Raw genomic sequence first — 21,607 nt, 5'->3', positions numbered from 1 at the left:
ATAACTTTACAATAACATGCATTTTCTATAACTTTTTAAAATACAATCAAGTTAAATCCCAGTACCCTAAAGTATACAGGCTCCAGAAATTATTGAAAAATAATAGCTTCAATATTAAAAGTTTTACCTTTATACTGTAATAAGATTTATACTTCAGCAGCCCCAATGGTGCATGCCTATAATCCCAGCGGCTGGGGAAGCTGAGACAGGACAATCAGGGGGTTCGAAGCCAGCCTCAGTAACAGTGAGATGTTCAGCAACTCAGTGAGACCCTGTCTCAAGATAAAATACAAAAATAGGGTTTGGGATGTGGCTTAGAGGTTGAGTGTCCCTGAGTTAAATCCCAGTACCCATCCCCCTGCCCCCAAAAAGATTCATACTTTATCTGGGCACAGTGATGCATGCCTCTAATCCCAGTCATTCAGGAGGCTGAGTCAGGAGAATTACAAACTTGAGGCCAACCTCAGAAATTTATCAAGGCTCTAAGCAACTTAGTGAGACCCTGCCTCACAATAAAAAATAAAAGGGGCTGGAGGTGTGGCTCAGTGATAAAGCACTCCTGGGTTCAATCCCCATACAAAAAAATTCATATTTTTCCCCTTGTGTCTAAAAATTCTGGCTGTTATTCAAGGGATTGATGTGAGGATTAAATGGGTTGATACAAGTCAGTGCATTTAAAAAGTGCCTAACACATAGTAAATGCTCAATTTACTGCTATAACAATAAAAAATTGCTAAAATCTTTTTAGCAATTAAAATCTTTTTGCTAACATCTGTCCGCCATAATACCCAGTACAGGCTTAAGCATACAATATGACATTTAGTAGATTCTCGGTGACTGATTGTTGTCTCGAACATTTGGAATTTCCTTCCACACGTGAACTATCATAACTTATTTTATGTTCTAGACATTGAGGCTTTAAAAAAAATCAGCAGTAGATTCAACTTAATCAATTCAACTTTATTTTGATTAATTTTACTAATATCTGCTGCTATCTTAACGTTCAGGCCTTTTGGGGTTTTAATCAATGCATTTTAAGGCAATACATTTTCCTCAGAGTATTGCTTTGACTACATCCCATTCAGAGTGACCCTGTTCATAATTTAAGGCCATAATGTGTATAAAGCGCTTATGACAGCTAGCGTTCATGTCAGGTAGCTCGCTTTAACTTTATCCTGAACTCGCCAACAAGCATTTATTTGGCACTCATAGGACACGGATCAGTATGGTTAGAAAACCTTTTAGCCTCGCTCCTTTCCTTTGGTCCCTGTCACTCCACCTTACTCTCTAGGGGGCGGAGCCTGGCCGTCACGCCCCCTCGCTTCACTCCCGCCTTGTTCCCTTGACACCACGTCGGCACTAACAACACGTGCCGTAATCGTCTGTCTCCTTCCGCTACCTGGTAGCAAATCCGGGACTTCGATGGGGAAAATAGTTCCTTAGCAATAGAGTTCATCTCACGAGGGGCGGAACCGGGGCGGGGCTTACGAGTGAAAGGAACCGGAAGTTGCTTTCTCCGTGGCGGGACTGGGCCTTGAGCTCCCGGGGGGCGGGCTCAAGTGGGCGGAGGGATCCATTCCAAGCTGAAGGCGGCCCTCCGCCTCCATTTAAGGCTGGGAAAGAGGCGGCAGGCGGCAGTTGCTGTGGTTTCTGGCTCCAGGTGGCCTTCTGGGAGCTGACACTAGCAGATCTAGAGTCCCGCGTCCGAATTGGGCCATCGGTGGCTGCAGGTCCGGAGATCGAAATTCAGCGTCCCTGTCTTGTCCTGGGCCGGCCCCTGCTTTGCTTTTGCCACTTACTCACATCTCCCGTGCCTAGGCCGGCTCCGGGTCGGCTGCGGAGCAGGCCGCCGGCGAAATGTTCAAAAACACGTTCCAGAGCGGCTTCCTCTCCATCCTCTACAGCATCGGCAGCAAACCTCTGCAGATCTGGGACAAGAAGGTCAGGAGCGAGGGGTAGCGGCGGCACGGGGTGCAGAGGCTGCACCTCATCGTCCCGGGACTGGAGCGGGCAGTAGTTGTGTCGAGTTGGGGCCTGGACGGAGCAGGAGGCCGCGGTTGTACCCTGTCTCCAACTTGGCGTGGAGCGCGGGAGGGGGTGCATGTGGGCGAGCGTGCTTACGGCGTGGTCATGCAGTGGGGTTGATGGTGCCCCTGTCACAGCATGGAATGCATCAAGTTATATGAGGAAGCTTTGGGACGACACAGATGAGAAGGACTTAATGTTCACGGACTCCCCAGATGTTTATTGATGCCCTAGTTTGTGCCAGGCACTTCTGTCACTAGACAGAGAACCTTTGTTCTGGACACCCTTATAAAGGAACCCCACGGGACAGGCCAGCGGTTCGGGTTTCATTCTATTGCTCCTTTCCTCTCTGATCCCAAACAAACCGGTACTTGGCCACCTTTCGCACTCCTCCACATTCATGGTAGCTTGGGGTCCTATGGAAAGCTGGAGCAAAGCGGATGACTATCAAAGTCTTGCCTGGATGAATAAAGTCAGCCAAGTGCAAGCTTCATTGCTTTCATTCAGGTATCCACTGCATGATATTTTCACTAATCCCAGGAGATGATGACCCTGTCCACTTTTTGGAGATACTAAGATCTAGCTGTGAGTCAGCCTGCATTTGGTGTTTCATTTCTCACAATTCCCAGGCAGTCAGCTGAACCAGTTTTGTTTTTTTTTTTAGTTGTTGACCTTTATTTATTTTATTTATTTATATGTAGTGCTGAGAATTGAACCCAGTGTCTCACACACGCCAAGCAAGTGCACTACTGTTGAGCCACAGCCACAGCCTTGTATCAATTTTTGAATATAAATTAAGGTAGGCATTCTACTGGAGAAGCCAAGGGCTTTAGGAAATATCCTTAAATTGCCCTCTCCGGGATTCGTGGAGAGATATGCTGAATGGTGTTTTTATGTAGGTACAAGTGGGGTGGTATAAATAAGCAGAGTTAATTGGTAAGGAAGTCAGGGATTTTGTGTTTCATCTCATAGCATCTTCCCTTATCAGCTGAGAGCTTTGGTTCACATAGAGGTTGGGTTAGAACATGGACAATCTTCTGCCTATCATCGCTAAGCAATTCTGTGTTCTGAGATCTGCTTTAAGGGATGCTTGTTCGTAGCATCATTTGCATAATGTAGCTGAAAGTTCTGAATATAATGAGGTTGGGCCTTTGCATATATGAACAAATCTACCAACATTTCTCTTTAAGATGATTCTATCCACAAGCCAGAGCTAATTCCAAGAGTGTTATGTAGGAAAGCTGTCCTTTAACTTTTCTTCTGTTACTGAGGTTTTCAGTTCTATGGTTTTGTTTATGATGGAATAAAGCACCATAAATTCTATTGCACCTCCACAAAGAGAAACTAGAGTATTACCTGGAGGCTTTGTAAGGGAGATGGCTTCATAGTATTGTCACTTGGCTCAGTTATGGGCCATTAGAAGACTTGGAAAGGGCCAGGTGCTGTGCTTTGATTGCATGACTCAAGAGGCTGAAGCAGAGGATCACAAGTTCAAGCCAGCCTCAGCAACCTAGAGAGAACCTGTCTCATAGTAAAAAAATACCTGGTGATGTGGTTAAGTGGTAAAGCATCTCTGGGTTCAGTCCCCAGTACCAAAAATAAATAAATAAGACATAGAGCAGCCTTGTGCCAGATGAACGTGGAAACCAAATGATCACAATTGTGTCAGTATAAGGCGATTGGAATAGAGAATGGGACTTGACCTAGGAGGATAGGTTTTCAGAGCAGGTCCATTTGCTGACTGGAAGAATTGAAGTTTTGTTAGGTGAAACTTTTATCAGTTTAATGTTCTAACCTTTACAGACTTGATTTCTGTAGTGTGTGTTTTATTCTCAAATGAAACTTTTTGACTAGTCAACATGTTTACACACAGAACATAAAAGCAAAGTAACCATGGTGCACTGTGTCCCTTAACAACGCCACTAGAGGTCGGATGGTACCCTAATGACATAAACACATGTGAAAACATTAGATTCATTGGCAAGGTTACATGGAGTAAATTAAACAGACATTCTGACAAAACCTTCAGAAGAATACTAATTTTAGGCAAAATCCTCACAAAAGCAAAAGTTAATTATGTATTGATTGAATTATTTGGACTAAATTCAAAAGTGTTTAAGGGAGAGTGTTTTTTGTTTTTTTGTTTTTTCCTCCCTGGGGCAAGGGCAGAAGAGGGAGAAAAGGGGAAAGTTTGGGGTCATTTCCACAGGCTTTATTGTATTGGTGCTTTTTTCCTGCTATATTATAAAGTTCTCAAAGTGTTGGGAATCCATTCTAGTCAGGGAAACACTGGGAATTGATATACTTATCAAAGATTTATTGAGCAACATCTAAGTGACATTGTGTATACTTGAGAAAATACAGAATTAAAGAAAACATTTTCCCTGCTCCTAGGGAATAAGGCAAAGGTGTAAGAAGGGCAAAGTTTGATAGGGGCAAATAGTGCTGTCCACATTAGACTCTGACCTTGGCTAGTAGGTACATATTGACTGCCGTGCCTATTTTTAGTTATTATTGTTTCACAAATGTTTACTCTTTTCTTTTTTGATCTTATAAAAAGTGGGCTTCTTTTTAGCTTCTAGTAAGAATTAACTTGAAAAATTAGACCTGGCCCCTATTTAGATTTTGTATGTCTTTATAAAGATGAGAAGCGAATGCTATCCTCACAGTACTGGCGACTTTGTGAACTTTGCTTTTGTTAGTATATCTTGCTCATAAATGTAACAGCTGGGATTTAACCAAGACTTTGAAACTCAGCCCCTCCCCCTCCTGTCCCATCTCACCTTTCCTATCTTAAACATTATTGTCATGGACAAGTTAAATCTCATACGTACTTCTGTAGCTCAGTATAACACATATGGCAGTTTCCTATCTATTGTGTATTTCCCACTGGACTGCAAGTTCCTTCAAAGGAAGAAACCCCAGTGCTAGGGTACAGCCATTCACCTTGGATTACATCCTAGCTGTACTATATGGCTGTAGAGATTAAATGAAGATGTGTAAAATGCTTAGCAATAGTTACAGCATATGGTTAGTACTTAAGTTATGGCTTACTTAAGAATTTAAAAGGGCAGGGAGCTAAGTAGTTTGCTTAAGACTAAAATAATAAAAAATTTATAACAGTCCAGCATTCAGATGCCTAGGAATTGGAGCACAGCAAAACCAGACATGTGAAATTAGAATAATTTAGACATTCCATTATGGCTTTCCTGGTCTAAAACCCTTAATGCGACTGTAAGGCCGCACAGCCCATGGTCTGGCGCCTGCTTCACTAGTTCTTCAGGCTCACCTTTCCTGTTCTCCCTCTTGACAGTATCCTTCTACAGAATGAAGCAAGTCCTGCTCCCTTCCACCTGAAGCTTTTGCAGTTGCTAGTTCCTGCTCATCCCTCTACCTGTTCATTAGTCCTCAGGCCATAGTTCAAAGGCCTTGACCCTGTGGGCTAAGTTAGTTTAGCTCATCTACTCATAGGATTTTCTTCTCATCACTCTTGAAATTAGCTTGAGATCTGGCTACACTGAGTTTTCTGATAGCTGCCATTGTAAGTTTTCAAACCAAGAGCTGAGAAGAAATTTGTTTTGTTGTTATTGTTTGTTTCCTTAACTTCTAGAGCCAACAGAGCTTATATTTATTAAAAGGAATGTTATGTTTAATGTAAATATTACTTCTGGCTTTTAAGGCGAGTACCTGGAAGTTCTGTTCTCACTCACGCCTGTGTAAGACATTATACAATTTTCAGTCTTCACTGGTAATATCCTCATTGTCCCTGACATGAGATTAAGTCATGATTGCTGTTCTGTCTTCCTTTCTGTTAGCTGCTGTTGTTTCTACCCTATTCCAAAACTATTAGAATCCATTTTTTGTTGATGTTGTTACTGGATAGTGTTAGATTCCTATTTGTAGTTCCTAATTTTAAGTGAACACAGTCCTTCAGAAAAAAGTTCCTGTACCCTAAGTTTTAGCAAGCCTTGTTAGTGCATGTTAAATTGATGCAATTTCCAGTAGCAGGATTGCATGCATTTGGATATGAAGGTGGTACAGTGACCTTTGCTTTCCCAGGTCAGTCAGTTTGGGTTCTTCATTATTCTGAGTAATACCTTTTACTGTGATTGGATGAGTGCACAGGTTTTGGTTACCCTTGCCCTTTCAAGGCACACGATTGCCCTTACATTAACTAAGGAGTTATTTGAATGTGCCTGGAACTGTAAAGCACAGCAGAAGAGGGGATAGTCCTGGGAGCCTGAAGCCCCGCTGTGGTGTGCAGTCAGAGCTGTGCCGGGTTCTCCCTGCAGAGGGCTCCCTCTGCCTGTTTTCTGACTTGGAGCCGGCCCCTAACCCAGGGCAGACACTTCATTGCAGAAAGGACAGCTCTAATGGCTTAATGTAAACTGGAACATGTGTCATTAAGACGAGGATGCCAGATGGCTGAGGGTTCAGCTGCCTGCCACGACGAGTGGGTGGAGCCAGAAAAATGAAAGTGGGGGCAGGGAAGGGAATGGATATGGCTTCTGTGTTATTTTTAAAACACTCTGTAGATGGAGAGCACTGGCCAGCTTCCTCCCTCTCCCGTAGTATTTTTCCCCCTCAGCTTGACCTCCTCCCTGGGGCTTAGACTGAGAGAGAAAAATCACTGTTCTCTATTAGTTGCTGCAGCAACCATGGGAAGCCTGGGAGTGACTGTAAGATGGGCTTGAAGGTTTGTTGTCTTGGAGCCTGGAGGCTGAGAGGCAGCCTGGGTTCTGAGGCTCTAGAGAGTCCCTGGGCGAGGGGCAGGAGGGGGGCGTTCATGAAATAAAAATAAGCTTATCTGTAATTGTGTGTGCGACTGTGTTTTGTTGAGGAATAAAACACTTGGAGGCCACACCTTGATAATGAGAAAGTGTCATGAATGAAAACGAATTGACCAGTCAAAAGTAATTGCTATTTATGATGAGAGGGAGGTCAAAATAAAACCCTGTTCCTCCGGGAGCAGAGCTGAGCAGAGCTGAGCAGCTTGTTTTCCTTCACCCAAAGCCAGGCCTGCCCAGTGACCTCCGAACTGGAAGGAGCTGAGGGAAGGAAGTCGCTGCTTTCTGAGGACATGCAGCTCATTGTGCGAGTGTATAAGCAGCAGGTCTGGGGGGGGCACCAGATTGCCAGGGTAGTTGGAGGCCTCGCCTCAGATTGTGCCCTCAGTCATTCCCCCGCTCCTGGCTTCAGAGCCTAGAGAAGAGGCCCCGGGAAGTTCCCCGCCTAGTGCTCCTATCCCTGATTCATCACCTCCAGCCCACTCTTCTTCCAGGGAATTTGCACTGGGAGCCCTTTCAACTTTAAAAAGGACAAAAATCCTAATTCTTGACAGATCAACTCAGGTTGCCTGCAGATCCTGAGAAGCAGGTGATGTGGGAATACTTGTTGTTTTCTTCTTTGGGAGCGAATTTTCTCCTTGGGCAAAGCACTGTTTAATTTGTCTCATCAGCAGCCAGTTAAAACTCTAGAGACTACCTGGAAGGCTGAGGCAGGAGGATCACAAGTTTGAGGCTGGCCTGGGCCACTTAGCGGGGCCCCTGTCTCAAATTTTAACAAATACAGTGACAAGGGAGTGTAACTCAGCAGTATAGAGCTTGCATAGCATGTGCGAGGCCCTGGATTTAAACCCCAGTGTCAGAACAAAAACAAAAACTCTTGCCGGGCACCATGGCACATGCCTTTAATCCCAGTGGCTCTGAGGCTGAAACAGGAGGATCTCGAGTTCAAAGCCAGCCTCAACAAAAGTGAGGTGCTAAGCAACTCAGTGCTGGGGATGAGGCTCAGTGGTTAGTGCCCCTGATTCAATCCCCCTACCCACCCGCCAAAAACAAACAAATAACTCTAGAGAGCCTAATGCACAGTCCTTCAACAAAGCTGTCTTTATCTCTGGGTTGTCTTATTTTTTCAGGATGTATTAATTCATTCTCTGAGAGTTAATTTGGTGAGTGTGGTCATTTTAGTGCTGCAAGAAACCTCTTTAGGAGTCTATTGAAAGTCCAGCTTGCCTCTGGGGTGGGCAGAAGCGGAGGAATACTGCAGTCTATTCTGGCTTCGCCTGTTGGCTTCTGCATGCAGTGTAAGGCTTTTTTTTTTTTTTTAGTCTGTGAAGACCTGAATAGGTCAGGTTTTCTGGAGTATCCAGTGAAGTCATCTGCTTCAAACTTGGAGATGGGGAAAAGGCAGATTCCCTAACATTTCCTACCTGCGAGATCTGGATGGTCTTTCTGTCTTTCCACAGCTGAGGGAGGCCTCTTGTTGACTCTGCCTTGGGGATTTTAGGTTTGAGGCCACACTTTTAAACAATGTTGGATAAATAGCAACTTGTTGCCTTCTAGCATTGATAGCTTTCAGTATCTATTTACTTCTTAAGCCTTTAATTTAACCATCTATTTGGTCTTTACAGTATGTACCTTTTTCAGAAAGAGTGTTTATATTATTGAGAATAATTTATTGGAATGTTATAAAATTGGTGTTTGCATTTTACTGGGATACTGCCAGCTTTTATCAGTGGGGCCGCATCACATCATTTGGAAATAAGCTTTTGATTAATTCGTCCTTCACCAACAGTCTGCCCAACTTTCCACAGAAAACACAGGAGTAATATTGCCACTCTGGTGGGAGCATCTGCTTGGGGAACAAGGTGGGCAGTGTGGGCATGTTCTGCAGACTCGAGCCTTTGTGCTCTTAATCTTCTTGGAAAGAGGCCCAGAATTCATAGCAGGAGGGCACTGAATGTCACCAGCTTTGTTTGAAAAGCATTTCAATGTGACGTTTGTGTCTTGAGAGCCCAAGAAATGCTACATTGGCAGAGATTGGGACCATGGAGCTCAGCATTCCATCTCTGATAATGCTCCAAAGGGTGTTTGGTGGGAAGGCATTCTTCGTGCTAGCAGCTCGTGGGCTTGGTAAAACTCCCCAGGACCTCCAGCTTCGTCTGATAGTCACACTGGGTATGTTATCCAGGAATGTCTAAAACTCTCCTTGAACCTATTCACATGTGCCAACTCTTGGGGTGACAAATTCCAGAAGTCAGCACATATTTGAATGCTTAGTTTATGCCTAGTGCTGGGCACCTTTATGCAGTACTGGGCACTGTGGAAGACAGTGCTTGATGCTTGGTCCCTGCTCTTGCCTGAGCTTTATTCTTTTTTAATATTTACTTTTAGTTGTAGATGGACACGATACCTTTATTTTATGTATTTATTTTTTAATGTGGTGCTAAAGATTAAACCCAGTGCCTCACACATGCTAGGCAAGCGCTCTGCCACTGAGCCACAACCCCAGCCCTGAGCTTTATTCTTTCTCAGTTGCGGTTATGGAAAGAGGTGTAAGTATTGGTATCAGGTGTCACCCATGGAACAGCAAGCACACCGCAAGTGGATCAAAACCAGTAACAGAGCTCATAGAAACCGGTGTCTAAAACAGAATGCCATGTTGTTAATTATCTATGTAGAAAATGCAACTGTCAGATTCAGCGCTGTGTTCTCTCCCCGTATACAAATTAGTGAAAGAAAATTGTAATCAGAAGGCTGATTAGTGAATAAGGGGAGCTTTAGTCAGTGTGATTGAGGCATTGAATATGACAGCCCACCACAGCCATTTTCACCAAAAAAGACCTGGCAAAAAAGAAGATCACATTTCTTTCTGATGTATCCTGTTCTAAATCTGGTTGATCTTTTCCGTGTGTTAGAACATTCAGCCCTGCTCTGTTCTGTATGTATTAGGTGCTTAAATATTTAATATTTGAAGATGATTGTTCATTCCCAAGTATTGCGAGAGAAGTAATCCATACCATGTGCACAAACAGTACAGCAAATATCTGATGAAATGCTAAACTGGTAGTCTAGAAAACAGGAGCCAGGAAAACAGAGGTCGCTGTGGGCTGACAGTGCAGCATGTTCAGCATCTGTGTGTGACCCAGATAGGACTTGAGTTCTTATTATAAGTATAAAAATGAAGGAAAAACAGATAAGGAAGTGGCAGCAAGCCCAGGGCAGTCATACTCTTCCTCTTTAGTTGCCGTCTTCCTTCCTAGGTGATGCTCAGCATTTCATGGACCTTTTTTACCAAAGAAGTATATGGGGCTGTGAAAGGTCCAGTAAATCCTGAGTCTCCTTCTTAGGAGCTGTCATTTACAGTTCCTGGGTGCCAGTGTTCATGTTTGTAAAATGAATATCGTACCACCTACCTTCTGATTTTTGTCATTGCTGTGAGGGTTAAGAAAATATCTATGTGAACATTCCTAGTACCGAACAGACACTTGGTAAAGGGTAGCTGTTTCTAAACTGAGTTTGTTTCTTATCCTGACATACAGATTGCCAAGCTACCTGGGCTGCTTGTGGTCGTTGACAGGACCCTGTATAGGGGCAGTAGCATGGCTTCCTTGATATAGGAAGGCTTGACATACTGTCTCACAAACTTTTGTATTATGCCCCTTGGGCAACTGCGGTTTTCCTTAAATGGTTTCTTAAAATCTTTAAAAGGTTGTTGCCAAATATTTCTGTACATAACTAATCTAATTTTCTTCCTTGAAGGTACGGAATGGCCACATCAAAAGAATCACTGATAATGACATCCAGTCCTTGGTGCTAGAGATTGAAGGGACAAATGTCAGGTAGGTGGCCCACTGTGTTATCCCAGAGACGTGTTATAGCAAGGAAGCAGCGCACCATTGAGGTTACTGGCACTGACTGCAGAGCCAGCCTGCCTGGTGTGACTCCAGGCTGCCACTCAGAGCTTACCCTGGAGAGTTGCTTAACCTCCCAGGCCGTAGTTTCCTCATTTGTAAAATGGGAATGATGACTGTACATGTTCCTCATAGGGTTACTGTGAGGATTAAATAAGTGAATATGTATAAAGCACTCAGAACCATGCTTAGCACATAGTAAGCACAAAGTAAGTCTTAGGTACATTACTCGTATTAACCAGGTTGTGGGAGGAGTTGTACTGGCTGTCCAGTGGGTGGCCAACGTGGCCAGTGCCACAGTGGTCTTAATTGTGATGTTCTGTCATTTCGTAGTTCTCTTGGACCAGAATTGAAGTCTTACTCACTGGTGGGACTTCCTGCGTTCCACTGGTCTGGCTTGGCTTTTCAGACCTTTTATTGTTGGTGTGTAGTCTTGCGTTAAGCTTTTGTTTCTGAGTCCGGCAGTTTTTAAAGCTTCGGCTAGCTGAAGGGTCAAGGGATTCCTTGGATGCTTTACCTGAATCTTTTAGATCTACTTTCCAGTTTTTCCTCAAGGACCGTATGTCGTGCACAGCACAAAGCGGTTTATTGGTATTTCCTTTCTACAGTACCACATATATCACATGTCCTGCAGACCCTAAGAAGACACTGGGGATTAAACTTCCTTTCCTTGTCATGATTATCAAAAACCTGAAGAAATATTTTACCTTTGAAGTACAGGTGAGTTGTGCACATGAATGTGTCCACTGATGGCTGTACCAAAGACAGATCCTTTCAACTTTAGGAAAAACTGACCCTGCAAAGTATCATTATCCCTTTTTATGTATTCTCCTGCCTCTACTATAAGCACAATGCAACCTTTGTTATTATGACATAAATTTGGTGTTAGTGATCAATTTAATTAATTTAATTCCAGTTTGTTAAAGAAACAGTAAACTACTAGAAGCTCTAATCAATAGCTACAGAAATTTTAAAACTTAAAGATTAGCATAGTGTCCTTTGGGGAGTAATTATTTAATACCGAGTTCTTCTCTGTTTTACTATTTTTGATTTTTCAAAAAGGAAGAAAGTTTATTAACTCTGTAGTTTGAGAGCATGCCGAGTGTGTCTCATGTCACAAGAAGCTGCTGTTGTCTTGGCAACAAACAGCATAAACTTGGTACTTCCTGGCCATCGGTGGTCTGTTGTGTGACCTGTGTCTATTCTGTTTATTTTCTTCTGGATTTTACCCTTGGGAAACTGGGCCATAGGAGCTCAGGTCCTTGTCTTCACAGGGTTGTTTGATCCTGCCAATTGAGACCATCCTTCTCTGCGTTTCATAGGTACTAGATGACAAGAATGTGCGTCGGCGGTTTCGGGCAAGTAACTACCAGAGTACTACCCGTGTCAAACCCTTCATCTGCACCATGCCCATGCGGCTGGATGATGGCTGGAACCAGATTCAGTTCAACTTATCTGATTTCACCCGGCGAGCGTATGGCACGAATTACATCGAGACCTTAAGAGTACAGGTAGAGTATCTCTCACAGATAGAACTGCCAGCCAGGGGTGTGGGACATGTGCTGTGTCTGGTGATGGCTTTTGGCCCATGGGGCAGAAGAGTGGGGGTTTCTGGATAAAATTTCCAAGTCACTGTCCAAGGGCTTTGGTCTCAAAAAGGTTCTGGAAATACTCAGAAGTTCACTATTACAACGGTAAGTTCCGCAAACAAAATACCTGTGTTGCTCAAATCTACCCCTCAGTCAAGCTGAGGGGATGCCAAAGAATGAAGTTTTGATAGTGCCATGAGAGGGCCTCTAGGAGAATCCGGAAAAGAGGAACGCATGTTTCACCTGCCCACATGGGTCTTGCCCCACAGATCCACGCAAACTGTCGCATCCGACGGGTTTACTTCTCAGACAGGCTCTACTCAGAAGATGAGCTGCCAGCAGAGTTCAAACTGTACCTCCCAGTTCAGAACAAGGCCAAGGTAAGGCACCTTACAGACAGTCAGCTGGGTCAGGAGCCCGGCCTGCAGAGAGCTCTGGTTGGTTCAGCTGTGGGGCCTGCCTCGGGGAAGCTTTGGGGAGCCCGTGGAATGCAAGCTCTTAGGTCTCCTTCTGACATCAGCACTGAGTCAGCGGGTTCTGTTACTGCAGTCTCCACCTCCACCAGTGACCCTGCCCCTCTTGAGAGGTGTCCTGCTGCTTCCTGCTGGCCTTCTTTGAAGAATATCCTCCACTGAACCTCTTTATCAGCTCCAAAACCCCAGCAGTCAATTGGCTCTCCCTAATGCAATGGTGGGTGCTTAGGTGCCTGCTTGCTGGAGATGTGGGTGCATCTTCACAGCCAGTGTCCACTCAGGTGTCACCAAAGGTAGACTGGTGGCATTGATCGTCTGTTTTCTAATAACTTGAACTGATGCTTTTTTCCTACTTTTTTTTCCTTCAGCAATAACTGGAATGCAACTCAAGGGATAGACCCTGGACACGATTCTTGGTTTTAAAAGGAAACTATCTGGAGGACAGTTGCGGAACCATTTATATTAATTCACTGGGCTATGGTTAGCTTGTTGTGGACACCAGTGACCATGCATTAACTCCATCATTGATTGCACTGTAAGTCCACTGGGGGATCAGCAGCGCTGAGTGACACACGGCTGCTGGCGCTTCTCCTGCTGTCTGCCCCAGTGTGTGGGGAGATACTTTTACCATGAACTTACAGAATTAAAGATGTCCTAATGGCAGTTTCAGACCAATATTTCTTCCTACATTTTATTCTCTGTTTTATATATTATCTAAACATATGTATATGTGGTGTAATAGTCATAATCTGGAAATGAATAAAATGTTATATTCTTGGTTTGTAAATTTCCTCCTTGTTTGCCTTTTTTTAAATGGCGATGTTCCTTTCTTTTGTGATGAAAATGGAGCCATTTCAGGCCAGGAGTACTTAGAACAAGAGTGCACTGAGTTGGGACAACTCTCAAGATAAGTGAAAAAAACAGTAGAATCATCTTATGAGGATTTGGGTCCTCAACTGAGTCCAAGACAAAATGACGTAGTCCACATTGCTCTTAAATACTCGGAGGGGCAGGGGTGGTCGTGGCTCAGTGGCGGAGCACTTCCCTAGCACGCGTGAGGCACTGGGTTTGCTTCTCAGCACCACGAATCAATAAATAAAGGTTCATTGACAATTTAAAAAAAATGCTATGGACAGCATCATCTCAGAGGCCTACATGTTTCTTGAAATGATCTAGTATTCTTCCCATTGGAATGGATCACCATTTCCCGATTTTCAGATGAAAACTTGCCTTGAGTGTAGGGACTCATGTCCATTTGAACATTAAAGTCACATAAGGGAACTGAAACCTGATGCCACTTTTTCCATTAGTGCCTGTTCTGGGGCATATGGCTCTTCAATAGAGCGACCCTGATTCTGTAATTTGGGTTTTTTCCAATTCTTTTTATTTATTTATTTAGTAGTAAATGAACACACAGTATCTTTATTTATTTTTGTGGTGCTGAGGATTGAACCCAGTGCTTAGGCACAAATAGTTAAATTCATGAGAGTTACGCACTTTTATATAATGTAATTCTGCGCAATGTGATGTTCTTGGGAGAAAAGCAATTTGGAGACACCGCAGAGTGTGTAGATGAGCTAGATGATCCTGAAGGACATGGGAGAGGCACAGTGATAACCTCTTAGCTGGAGGGATTCTGTATTTTCAATATTAAACATTTTTGGAAAAAGTAATATCTACATAATAAAAATTTCAAAGTCAAAAAAGAGCAAAAGTCCATTCCAGATACTAGGCGCCCCCAGTCACTCCCTTGAGACTTGGTTTCATTCCATAGGGATTGAGACTGGAATTTGTGGGCACCAGCCAATGGCTTTGGCTGAAGGTTAAAAACACTAAGTTCTGAGATTTGCCATTACTGTTGCTGCCTTCCTGAGAAGCTGGATGGGAAGAGTCAAGTTCTCCACATCCTTCCCCCTCCCTTACCCCGCAGTGTGCTCTGGGTAAGCGTGATGGAATCTCCAGAGAGGCAGGACCACCAGGGTGGGAGGGAGGAGTTCCATTGTTCCCTCGACGGGCAACACTGAGTACTGGTTTGTACAGTAGTCAAGGGCTTAAGTTAAGATCGCTCTCCACTATCTTGTGCCATCAAGCCGACTGGAGCCACCTTTCCACAGGTGTTGCCCCCGTCCTTCGGGAGTCCCTGGTAGTTCAGCTCCGCAGAGCACCTGTCAGCCCAGGCGATGGCTGGCTTCTTTAAAGGCCACCCCCAGCCAAATCTGAATGTTGTCTACTTCGTCCTTAAACTTATGTCAGCCTCCCCACTATTGGACTGTGTGCCTGTGTCCCTTGCTTTTGGAAGTTACAGTAGGAATCCCTCTCAATGGGTGGGGGTGCAGTGGCCCGTGACTTCAACAGCTTCCTGTCTCTGGCCGCTAGCTAATGAAATCTTCCCTGCAATCTGTGGTCCGCTGTAGGATGAAAGATGCTTTTGTGGGGATGAGAAAATCCCAGTTAGCTTTTCATCTCCTCTTGGTGCCAGGACATCAGTGAAGTGCTCCTGGAAGTCCAGAGAAACAGTGAGGCTCTCTCCTGCTCACAGAGCCCCTTTCACCCCGAGGCACTTGTCAGACCCACAGGAGTGACCTCACCGCCCTCTGTGGGGTGGCGGCTGCAGCTGCTATCTTCCCAGATGCTTCACATATCCATCCTGGAGGAAGTGAGGGGGCGCCGAGAGTGACGGCATGTATTATCTAAGCTGGAGCCAGGCCAGTGCCAAGAGCGGCATCCGCTGCCACACGGCCTTCAGCTTTCCAGCTCACCAGGGAGATGACAAGCTGAGGAGGAGGCGGGGAAGGACAGGCTACAGGGCTGAAGGCCCCATCGTGGAGCTTGGACCAGGATGATCTTGGCTCTTGGTAACTGGAGCAGGCAGAATCGCATTTCCAGCTCGAGAGCCATGATGGAGTGGCTTTCTAAGTGGGAGTTTAGTTCCCGGCATGAACTCTTAAGGCAAAACTTGGAGCCGCTCCCAACAGGGCTCCCCTGCAAAGAGAAGATCCCCATGGCCCTTATTTACCAATGGCCCCGTGTCCGGGCCTCTGTGGCTAGCCTAAAGCCTGGCCAGGACCAGCCCTCTCCTGCATTTCCAAGGGATGCAAATGCGCCAGAGGACAACCCCCAAACTGGTCCCCAGCCCCTTAGTGGCTTCAGCCCAAAGCTCTAAGTGCAGGAAATTCACTGAAATAGAACTTGGAGCTCTCGTGGTCTGCGTCCCTGTCCCCCTCAAGCCACTGGCAGGAACACTTCTGAAGCACAGAGAAAGATGTGTTAGCCATAAGTGACAGTGAAGAATGTGAACTCAAGTCATCTGACAGGAGGCATAGGCCATCCCTGGCCTCCCTTGTGTCGGCATCCTCTGCCCCTAGGACTGGAGTTGGCTCTGCCTTGACAGTAGGGGCTGGCCTGATCACGTGATCAGATCTCATTAGCTGAACTCCAGGGCCTGAGGCTGAGAGTAAGAAGCTCTGGAACAGGGCTAGGGTAGTGGCTCAGTAGTAGAGCGCTCTCCTAGCATGTGTGAGGCACTGGGTTTGATCCTCAGAACCACATTAAAAAATAAATAAAGTTATTGTGTCAATCTACAACTAAAAATATTTTTTAAAAAGCAGCTCAGGACCAAAGGTTTGTATTTCACTAATGGATCATAAAATATATGCTCATGGTAAATTCAGCCTATAGAAAGAATATGAAATAGCTCAGTCCCCATTCCTGAAGGAGAGGATGTGGGATTACTAATGCAGCTGGCTCTGGCCCTGCACCTAGCATGAGCAGCCTGTTCAGATTCCTGATCATTATCATTCAGGGTCTCCAGGGAGTCCAGAAAGGCCTGGTGCTGGGCCCATCCCTGACAGCAAAGCGTTAGGACACTACTTTCCAGGTGGTGGCATGCCTTCAAACCCACTTCACATGACACCGTCATGTTACCAAAAGCTCTGTCCTTGTCCCTGATCCAATCCAATAATGAGGACACGATTTTGAGAAAAAGGAAAAAGAAGTTTTATTGCTTTGTTAGCAAAGGAGAAACACAGGATACTGCTGCCCCAGAGTCTGTGATTCTGCCCATCAAGGAAAACAGAAGGCTTTTAAAGAGGCTATGCTATTCAAAGGCTGCTCTCCAGGTGCACCCTGAAGGGGTGTTGAAATTCATTTGTAAGTTTGGTAGATGGTCACTTCCCAGTTCTTCCCTTGATATCTCCTTCCTGTGGAGAACAAATAACTCCCGGTTAATCTTGTTCTCTGTCCCCAGGTTAGGGATGGGGAGAGGGAGAAGAGAAAAACATGTCCTTTTAAAATAAACAGCAAGGGCTGTTTTCAAAAGGTGAAGTGGACCACTGTTATACTTGGACCCCTCTGCAAGGTGAAGTGTGGGGGCTACCCCCACCTAAAGACAAGCAGAGGGGTCAAAGGGCTCAGGAAGGTGGCGGGGCTTGCAGGGACTAGGGCTGGGAACAGAGCCTCGGCTTTCTGCTGTAAGCTCAGGCTCTAGCTGCTCACCAACCTGTTGACTAACTACATCAGATATTTGCAAAGCTCTAGAATAGATTTGGGGGGCCACGATGGAGAGCCCCCTGCCCCTTCACCGCAGGAGGACTCATCAGCTGAGTTTTAGTTGGTATTTTCAGATTGTGTTGCTATTCCAGGCCTCTGTGTTTTGTAGTTAATTATTGTTGCAGGGAGCCACCCTCAGCGGGTCAGTCCTAGAAGGGAAGTGGACGTACCCCTTGAAGGGAACAGAGAACAGAGGAGCTGGCATTTATACTTTGGGCTTAATAACAGCAGCTGGGGCTGACACTGCAGCTCAGTGGCAGAGCGCTTGCCTAGCATGTGGGAGGCCCTGGGTTCGATCCTTAGCACCACACATAAATAAAATGAAGGCATTCTGTCCAGCTACAACTACAAAAAAAAATTTTTTTAAATAACAGAGCAGCTGATACATATTGAAAACTTTCAATGGGCAAGGCAACATTTTAAGTACTTTATATGTATTACTTGACTGAATTATCGTAACACAGAAATAGTAACTATTATTCTCATTATATATGAGAAAACCAAGGCACAGGGATTCATTTGTGCCCAGGGTCACACAGTGATCCCCCTGGATGAAGCAGGTTTCAAATTCAGGCTGTTCAACCTCAGCGCCGGGCACTTAAATCCCTCAACTTCTTTCACTCACTGTTTCCTCCTCAACAAAATGAACCTGAAGATAAAGCATGTGACACACTGCAGAACTGGCTTGAAAAGACGTCCGTGAACAATCAGTTATATCAATTGTTCTATTTTCTTTTTTTTAACATTTATTTTTACTTATAGGTGGATACAATAACTTTATTTTATTTTTATGTGGTGCTGAGGATCGAACCCAATGCCTCATGCATGGTAGGCGAGGGTTCTGCCTCAGAGCCACAACCCCAGCCCTAGTTGTTCTATTTTCACACAGTGGAATACTATACAGCCAAAATAGAAGCGAATGACAGCAACTGACACAAAACCTGGAGAAGAAGTCTCACAATCAAAATCAAGAGAGAAAAATAAGGCATATTATAGTAAGTATGATCCTATTTACATAAAGGTTTAAAATAGGCAAAACAACATTGTTATAGGATACAGTCAGTCAGGGGACCCAATGCCTTCAAACTTAAGAGAATGTTTAGCTGGAGGTGTGGCAACACGGTTGGGGAAGCAAGCCCTGGAGAGCCACTTCAGCAGCTGTTTCTTAACCTGAGAAGTGTTTGCACACAGAATTTTAAAGTTATTACTTAACTTGTTCAATATACTCTTTCAATAATATTTTTCAAAGGGCTGGGGTTGTGGTTCAGTGGCAGAGCACTTGCCTGGCATGTGTGAGGCACTGGGTTTGATTCTCAGCACCACTTATAAATAAATAAATATTATTTATCAACATCTTTAAAAAAATCAATTTAATTAAAAAAAAAAAAAAAGACCCTTGCAAGAGTGGCCCATTACCACCTTCAGGGCTGGGTTATAGCTCAGCGGCAGAGAGCTTGCCTCACACATGTGAGGCACTGGGTTTGATTCTCAGCACCACATAAAAATAAATAAATAAAATATTTTTTTCGGTTTTAAAAAAATCAAATCAGATTCCCTGGCCCTGGCCTATTAAAATGCAGATTCCTGGGCCCAACTTGTTAAAATGAAGATTCAGATTCGTTGTCCTCACCCCAAGAGAGATCTTGGCTCTCACTCATCCAGCCCAGAAACCTGCATGCTAATACCTTCTGGGGTAGGGGTGATTGTGTCATTTGAGAGCCTATGAGAGTTGGAGGGAGCAGGCTAAAGTGACCCCGCTGAGGTACGGAGAGAGGGCAGATGCTGCCGGGAGAGAGGGGGAACAGAGCAAGGCCACCCCACGCATCTGCAGCTGCAACCTCTCTCCACCATCCCCCTAAAGCCCTTCAGCTCCCCTTTATAGAGACCCCTAGTATATAACTCACATCTCCGTATCTTTTCCATAACCCAAAAATGGGGGACCCTGTAATGGGAACCCCGAGGGCCTCTGGGCGGTGGTCACGGAGCTCCAGATTGTAAATCCATAAGGCGCTGAACATCTGGATGGAGCAGGAGCCTTGGAAAAATTGTGCCTCTTGGTATCCATGGTATCTGAAGCAAAGCAAAACAGTGTGCAAGGGGTGGGTATGGAAATGGCTTGAACAGAACCCCTTGTTAAAGGGGTATGAAATGTCTCCCGGAGCCCCTACTGTTTTATTGCATGAGATTAATACACATTGGTGAGCACCTCCATGGGTTCTCTCACCCCCTGGGGTTCCCCCAAGTCTTGCTTCCATAAAGCCTTAAATTGTAAAGCCTGCTGGTATTTGAAAGGGAACATCATAAAATCAGTCAACATGGAGGCTGGCCTTTGAATTCCAGGTCAGTCTCGAAGCCTCCTCTGGTTCTCTGAGGCTGTCTTCATTTTCACTTGAACCCAGAGCATCCTTCAGAGCCTGGGGCCTCTCTTCTTGGTACTGAAAACTGACCTCAGCTTCCAACTATGAGCGACAGGGAGAGCTGGAGTCTCATTCCCTCCAAACTGGCTGCCAGGTGCTGCCCAACCATGAGAGCAGATCTTGGACCACAAGCATGGAACTCGCCAGCGAGCACGCAAAGAACATCCACGTTCCCTAAGCCTAGGGCTCGGGAAAGTGCCGGTGGGCTTCTGTGGCAGGTCTAGGTTGCGCAGGCAGCAGGACCAGGTGGAGAAGGCAGGACGGGGCAGGACTGCTCTGCTGTGTGTCAGTGGCAGGGATGAGCTGCAGGTCCTATAGGAACCTGAAACGGAGATGTCCCAAACATGACTGAGCCCACCAAATTCTATGTCTCACTTTAACAGAAATACCTATACAAATGTTCCTGGCCAGGCACATATTTTGAACTTGACTCATGTCACTAATGAGAAGGTCTTTCTGAAATCCCTGTACTAATTATAAGGGAGTAGATTCGTTCAGAAGGTTGTGATCACCTTGGTCAGCAGGCAGGTCAGAGGGTTGGAGAGGGGATGCTCTTCCCTGCTCCCCGCCCCCACCCCACAGCCCAGGAGTCCCAGCAGCCTCAGATAGGGGTCATGTAGAAGCTGGGCTTCCTGAGGCACTGAGCCCCAGATGGTCCGCTGTCCCCCTGTATTGGCGTCAGGGAGGCTGTCTACCTGAGGTGGGCTCCAAGGCACCATGCGTTCTCCAGGAGGCCAGGCTCACCTGCTGGGGACCCCTGCCGACTGCTCTTCCTCCCACTGGGGCTCCACAGGCCTCAGGGGCACACACTTGTTTTTTTTTCCTCATCTGATGCGTGAGATCAGAGGCTGATCCCCTTGGAGCCAGAGAAGGGGCCTCACTGGTGGGCAGTGATCTAGGATTGTGGTTCATTAAAACTACAATAGATTTAAAATTTTCGCACTGTCCAATATGGTAGCCAGGACCCACATGTGACTATTTAAATTAAAGTTTTATTAAAATTACATAAAATTTGAAACTCAGTTCTCTAACACTAGCCGCACAGTTCAAGTTCCCCTGCAACTGAAAGAATTCCTACATAAATCCTCTTCACTTGCTCTTGGTTACTTGCTTTTAGTTGACTTTCAAGTCACCCATCTTAGCAACACGGATATAATACCTCGATAAAACCTCCAACTTGAGTGTCCCGGTGCTAGCCGCTGATGAAACTTGGTGACACATGCACAGACCACCAAGATCCGAACCTCCCATCACCTTTCCTAGCCGCAGCCCACAGATATTCTGGAACCCTGATCTTGGGGAAGTGGTTTGAGACTTTTTCTCCCATCTCCACATCTCCATCACCTTATGAATAACTGTTTTGTAAACCTCTTTGTTTCAATGACTGGCAGACTTCACGACAGGCAAAACAGGCCTGGTTCAGTACCAGTGTTAACAACGACCTGTGGTAGCAGCTACCATATTGGTATTGAAAAGCAGCTACCATATTGTAGCAGGTATGGGAAATTTCTGTTAACACTGAATAAAATAAGACCTTTTTTTCTTTCTTTTTTTTTGTACCAGGGATTGAACCCAGGGGCACTTAACCCACTGAGCCACATCCTCAGCCTTTTTTACGTTTTATTTTGAGACAGGGTCTCGCTAAGTTGCTTAGGGCCTCACTAAACTGCTGAGAATGGCCTTGAACTTGGAATCCTCCTGCCTCAGCCTCCCAAATGGCTAAGATTATAGGTATGCGCCATCACACCCAGCCAAAATAAGACTTTATCATCATTAAAAAAGAAAAATATTCACTATAGTATAACTGTGCCCAGAACTTGATTTGAGCAGGCATCTCACCAGTCATGTGCATGTAAATCA

At 45.1% G+C, this 21,607-nt stretch overlaps 1 protein-coding gene across 1 annotated transcript; it reads left to right on the top strand.

Annotated features, from left to right (window-relative positions):
• The first annotated feature begins 1,589 nt into the window (after nt 1–1,589).
• On the top strand, nt 1,590–13,569 carry Cfap20 (cilia and flagella associated protein 20). Its single transcript, XM_005318239.4, has 6 exons — nt 1,590–1,941; nt 10,569–10,648; nt 11,329–11,440; nt 12,043–12,231; nt 12,579–12,689; nt 13,151–13,569. Exons 1-6 carry the CDS (start codon nt 1,858–1,860, stop codon nt 13,154–13,156), a joined length of 582 nt encoding a protein of 193 aa, XP_005318296.1. The 5' UTR covers nt 1,590–1,857; the 3' UTR covers nt 13,157–13,569.
• The last annotated feature ends 8,038 nt before the right edge of the window (nt 13,570–21,607 follow it).

This window comes from Ictidomys tridecemlineatus, chromosome 15, assembly GCF_052094955.1.
Source record: "Ictidomys tridecemlineatus isolate mIctTri1 chromosome 15, mIctTri1.hap1, whole genome shotgun sequence".
Classification (NCBI taxonomy): domain Eukaryota; kingdom Metazoa; phylum Chordata; class Mammalia; order Rodentia; family Sciuridae; genus Ictidomys; species Ictidomys tridecemlineatus.
The sequence above is the reverse complement of the archived record's forward strand: the minus strand, read 5'-3'. Positions and strand labels throughout refer to the sequence as shown.

Bases quoted from the DNA above. Each gene is read 5' to 3' on its own strand.
- Cfap20 (XM_005318239.4), top strand. From the start codon at position 1,858: ATGTTCAAAAACACGTTCCAGAGCGGCTTCCTCTCCATCCTCTACAGC. The intron at 1,942-10,568 runs GTCAGGAGCGAG...TCTTCCTTGAAG, and splicing joins TGCAGATCTGGGACAAGAAG to GTACGGAATGGCCACATCAA. The intron at 11,441-12,042 runs GTGAGTTGTGCA...TGCGTTTCATAG, and splicing joins ATTTTACCTTTGAAGTACAG to GTACTAGATGACAAGAATGT.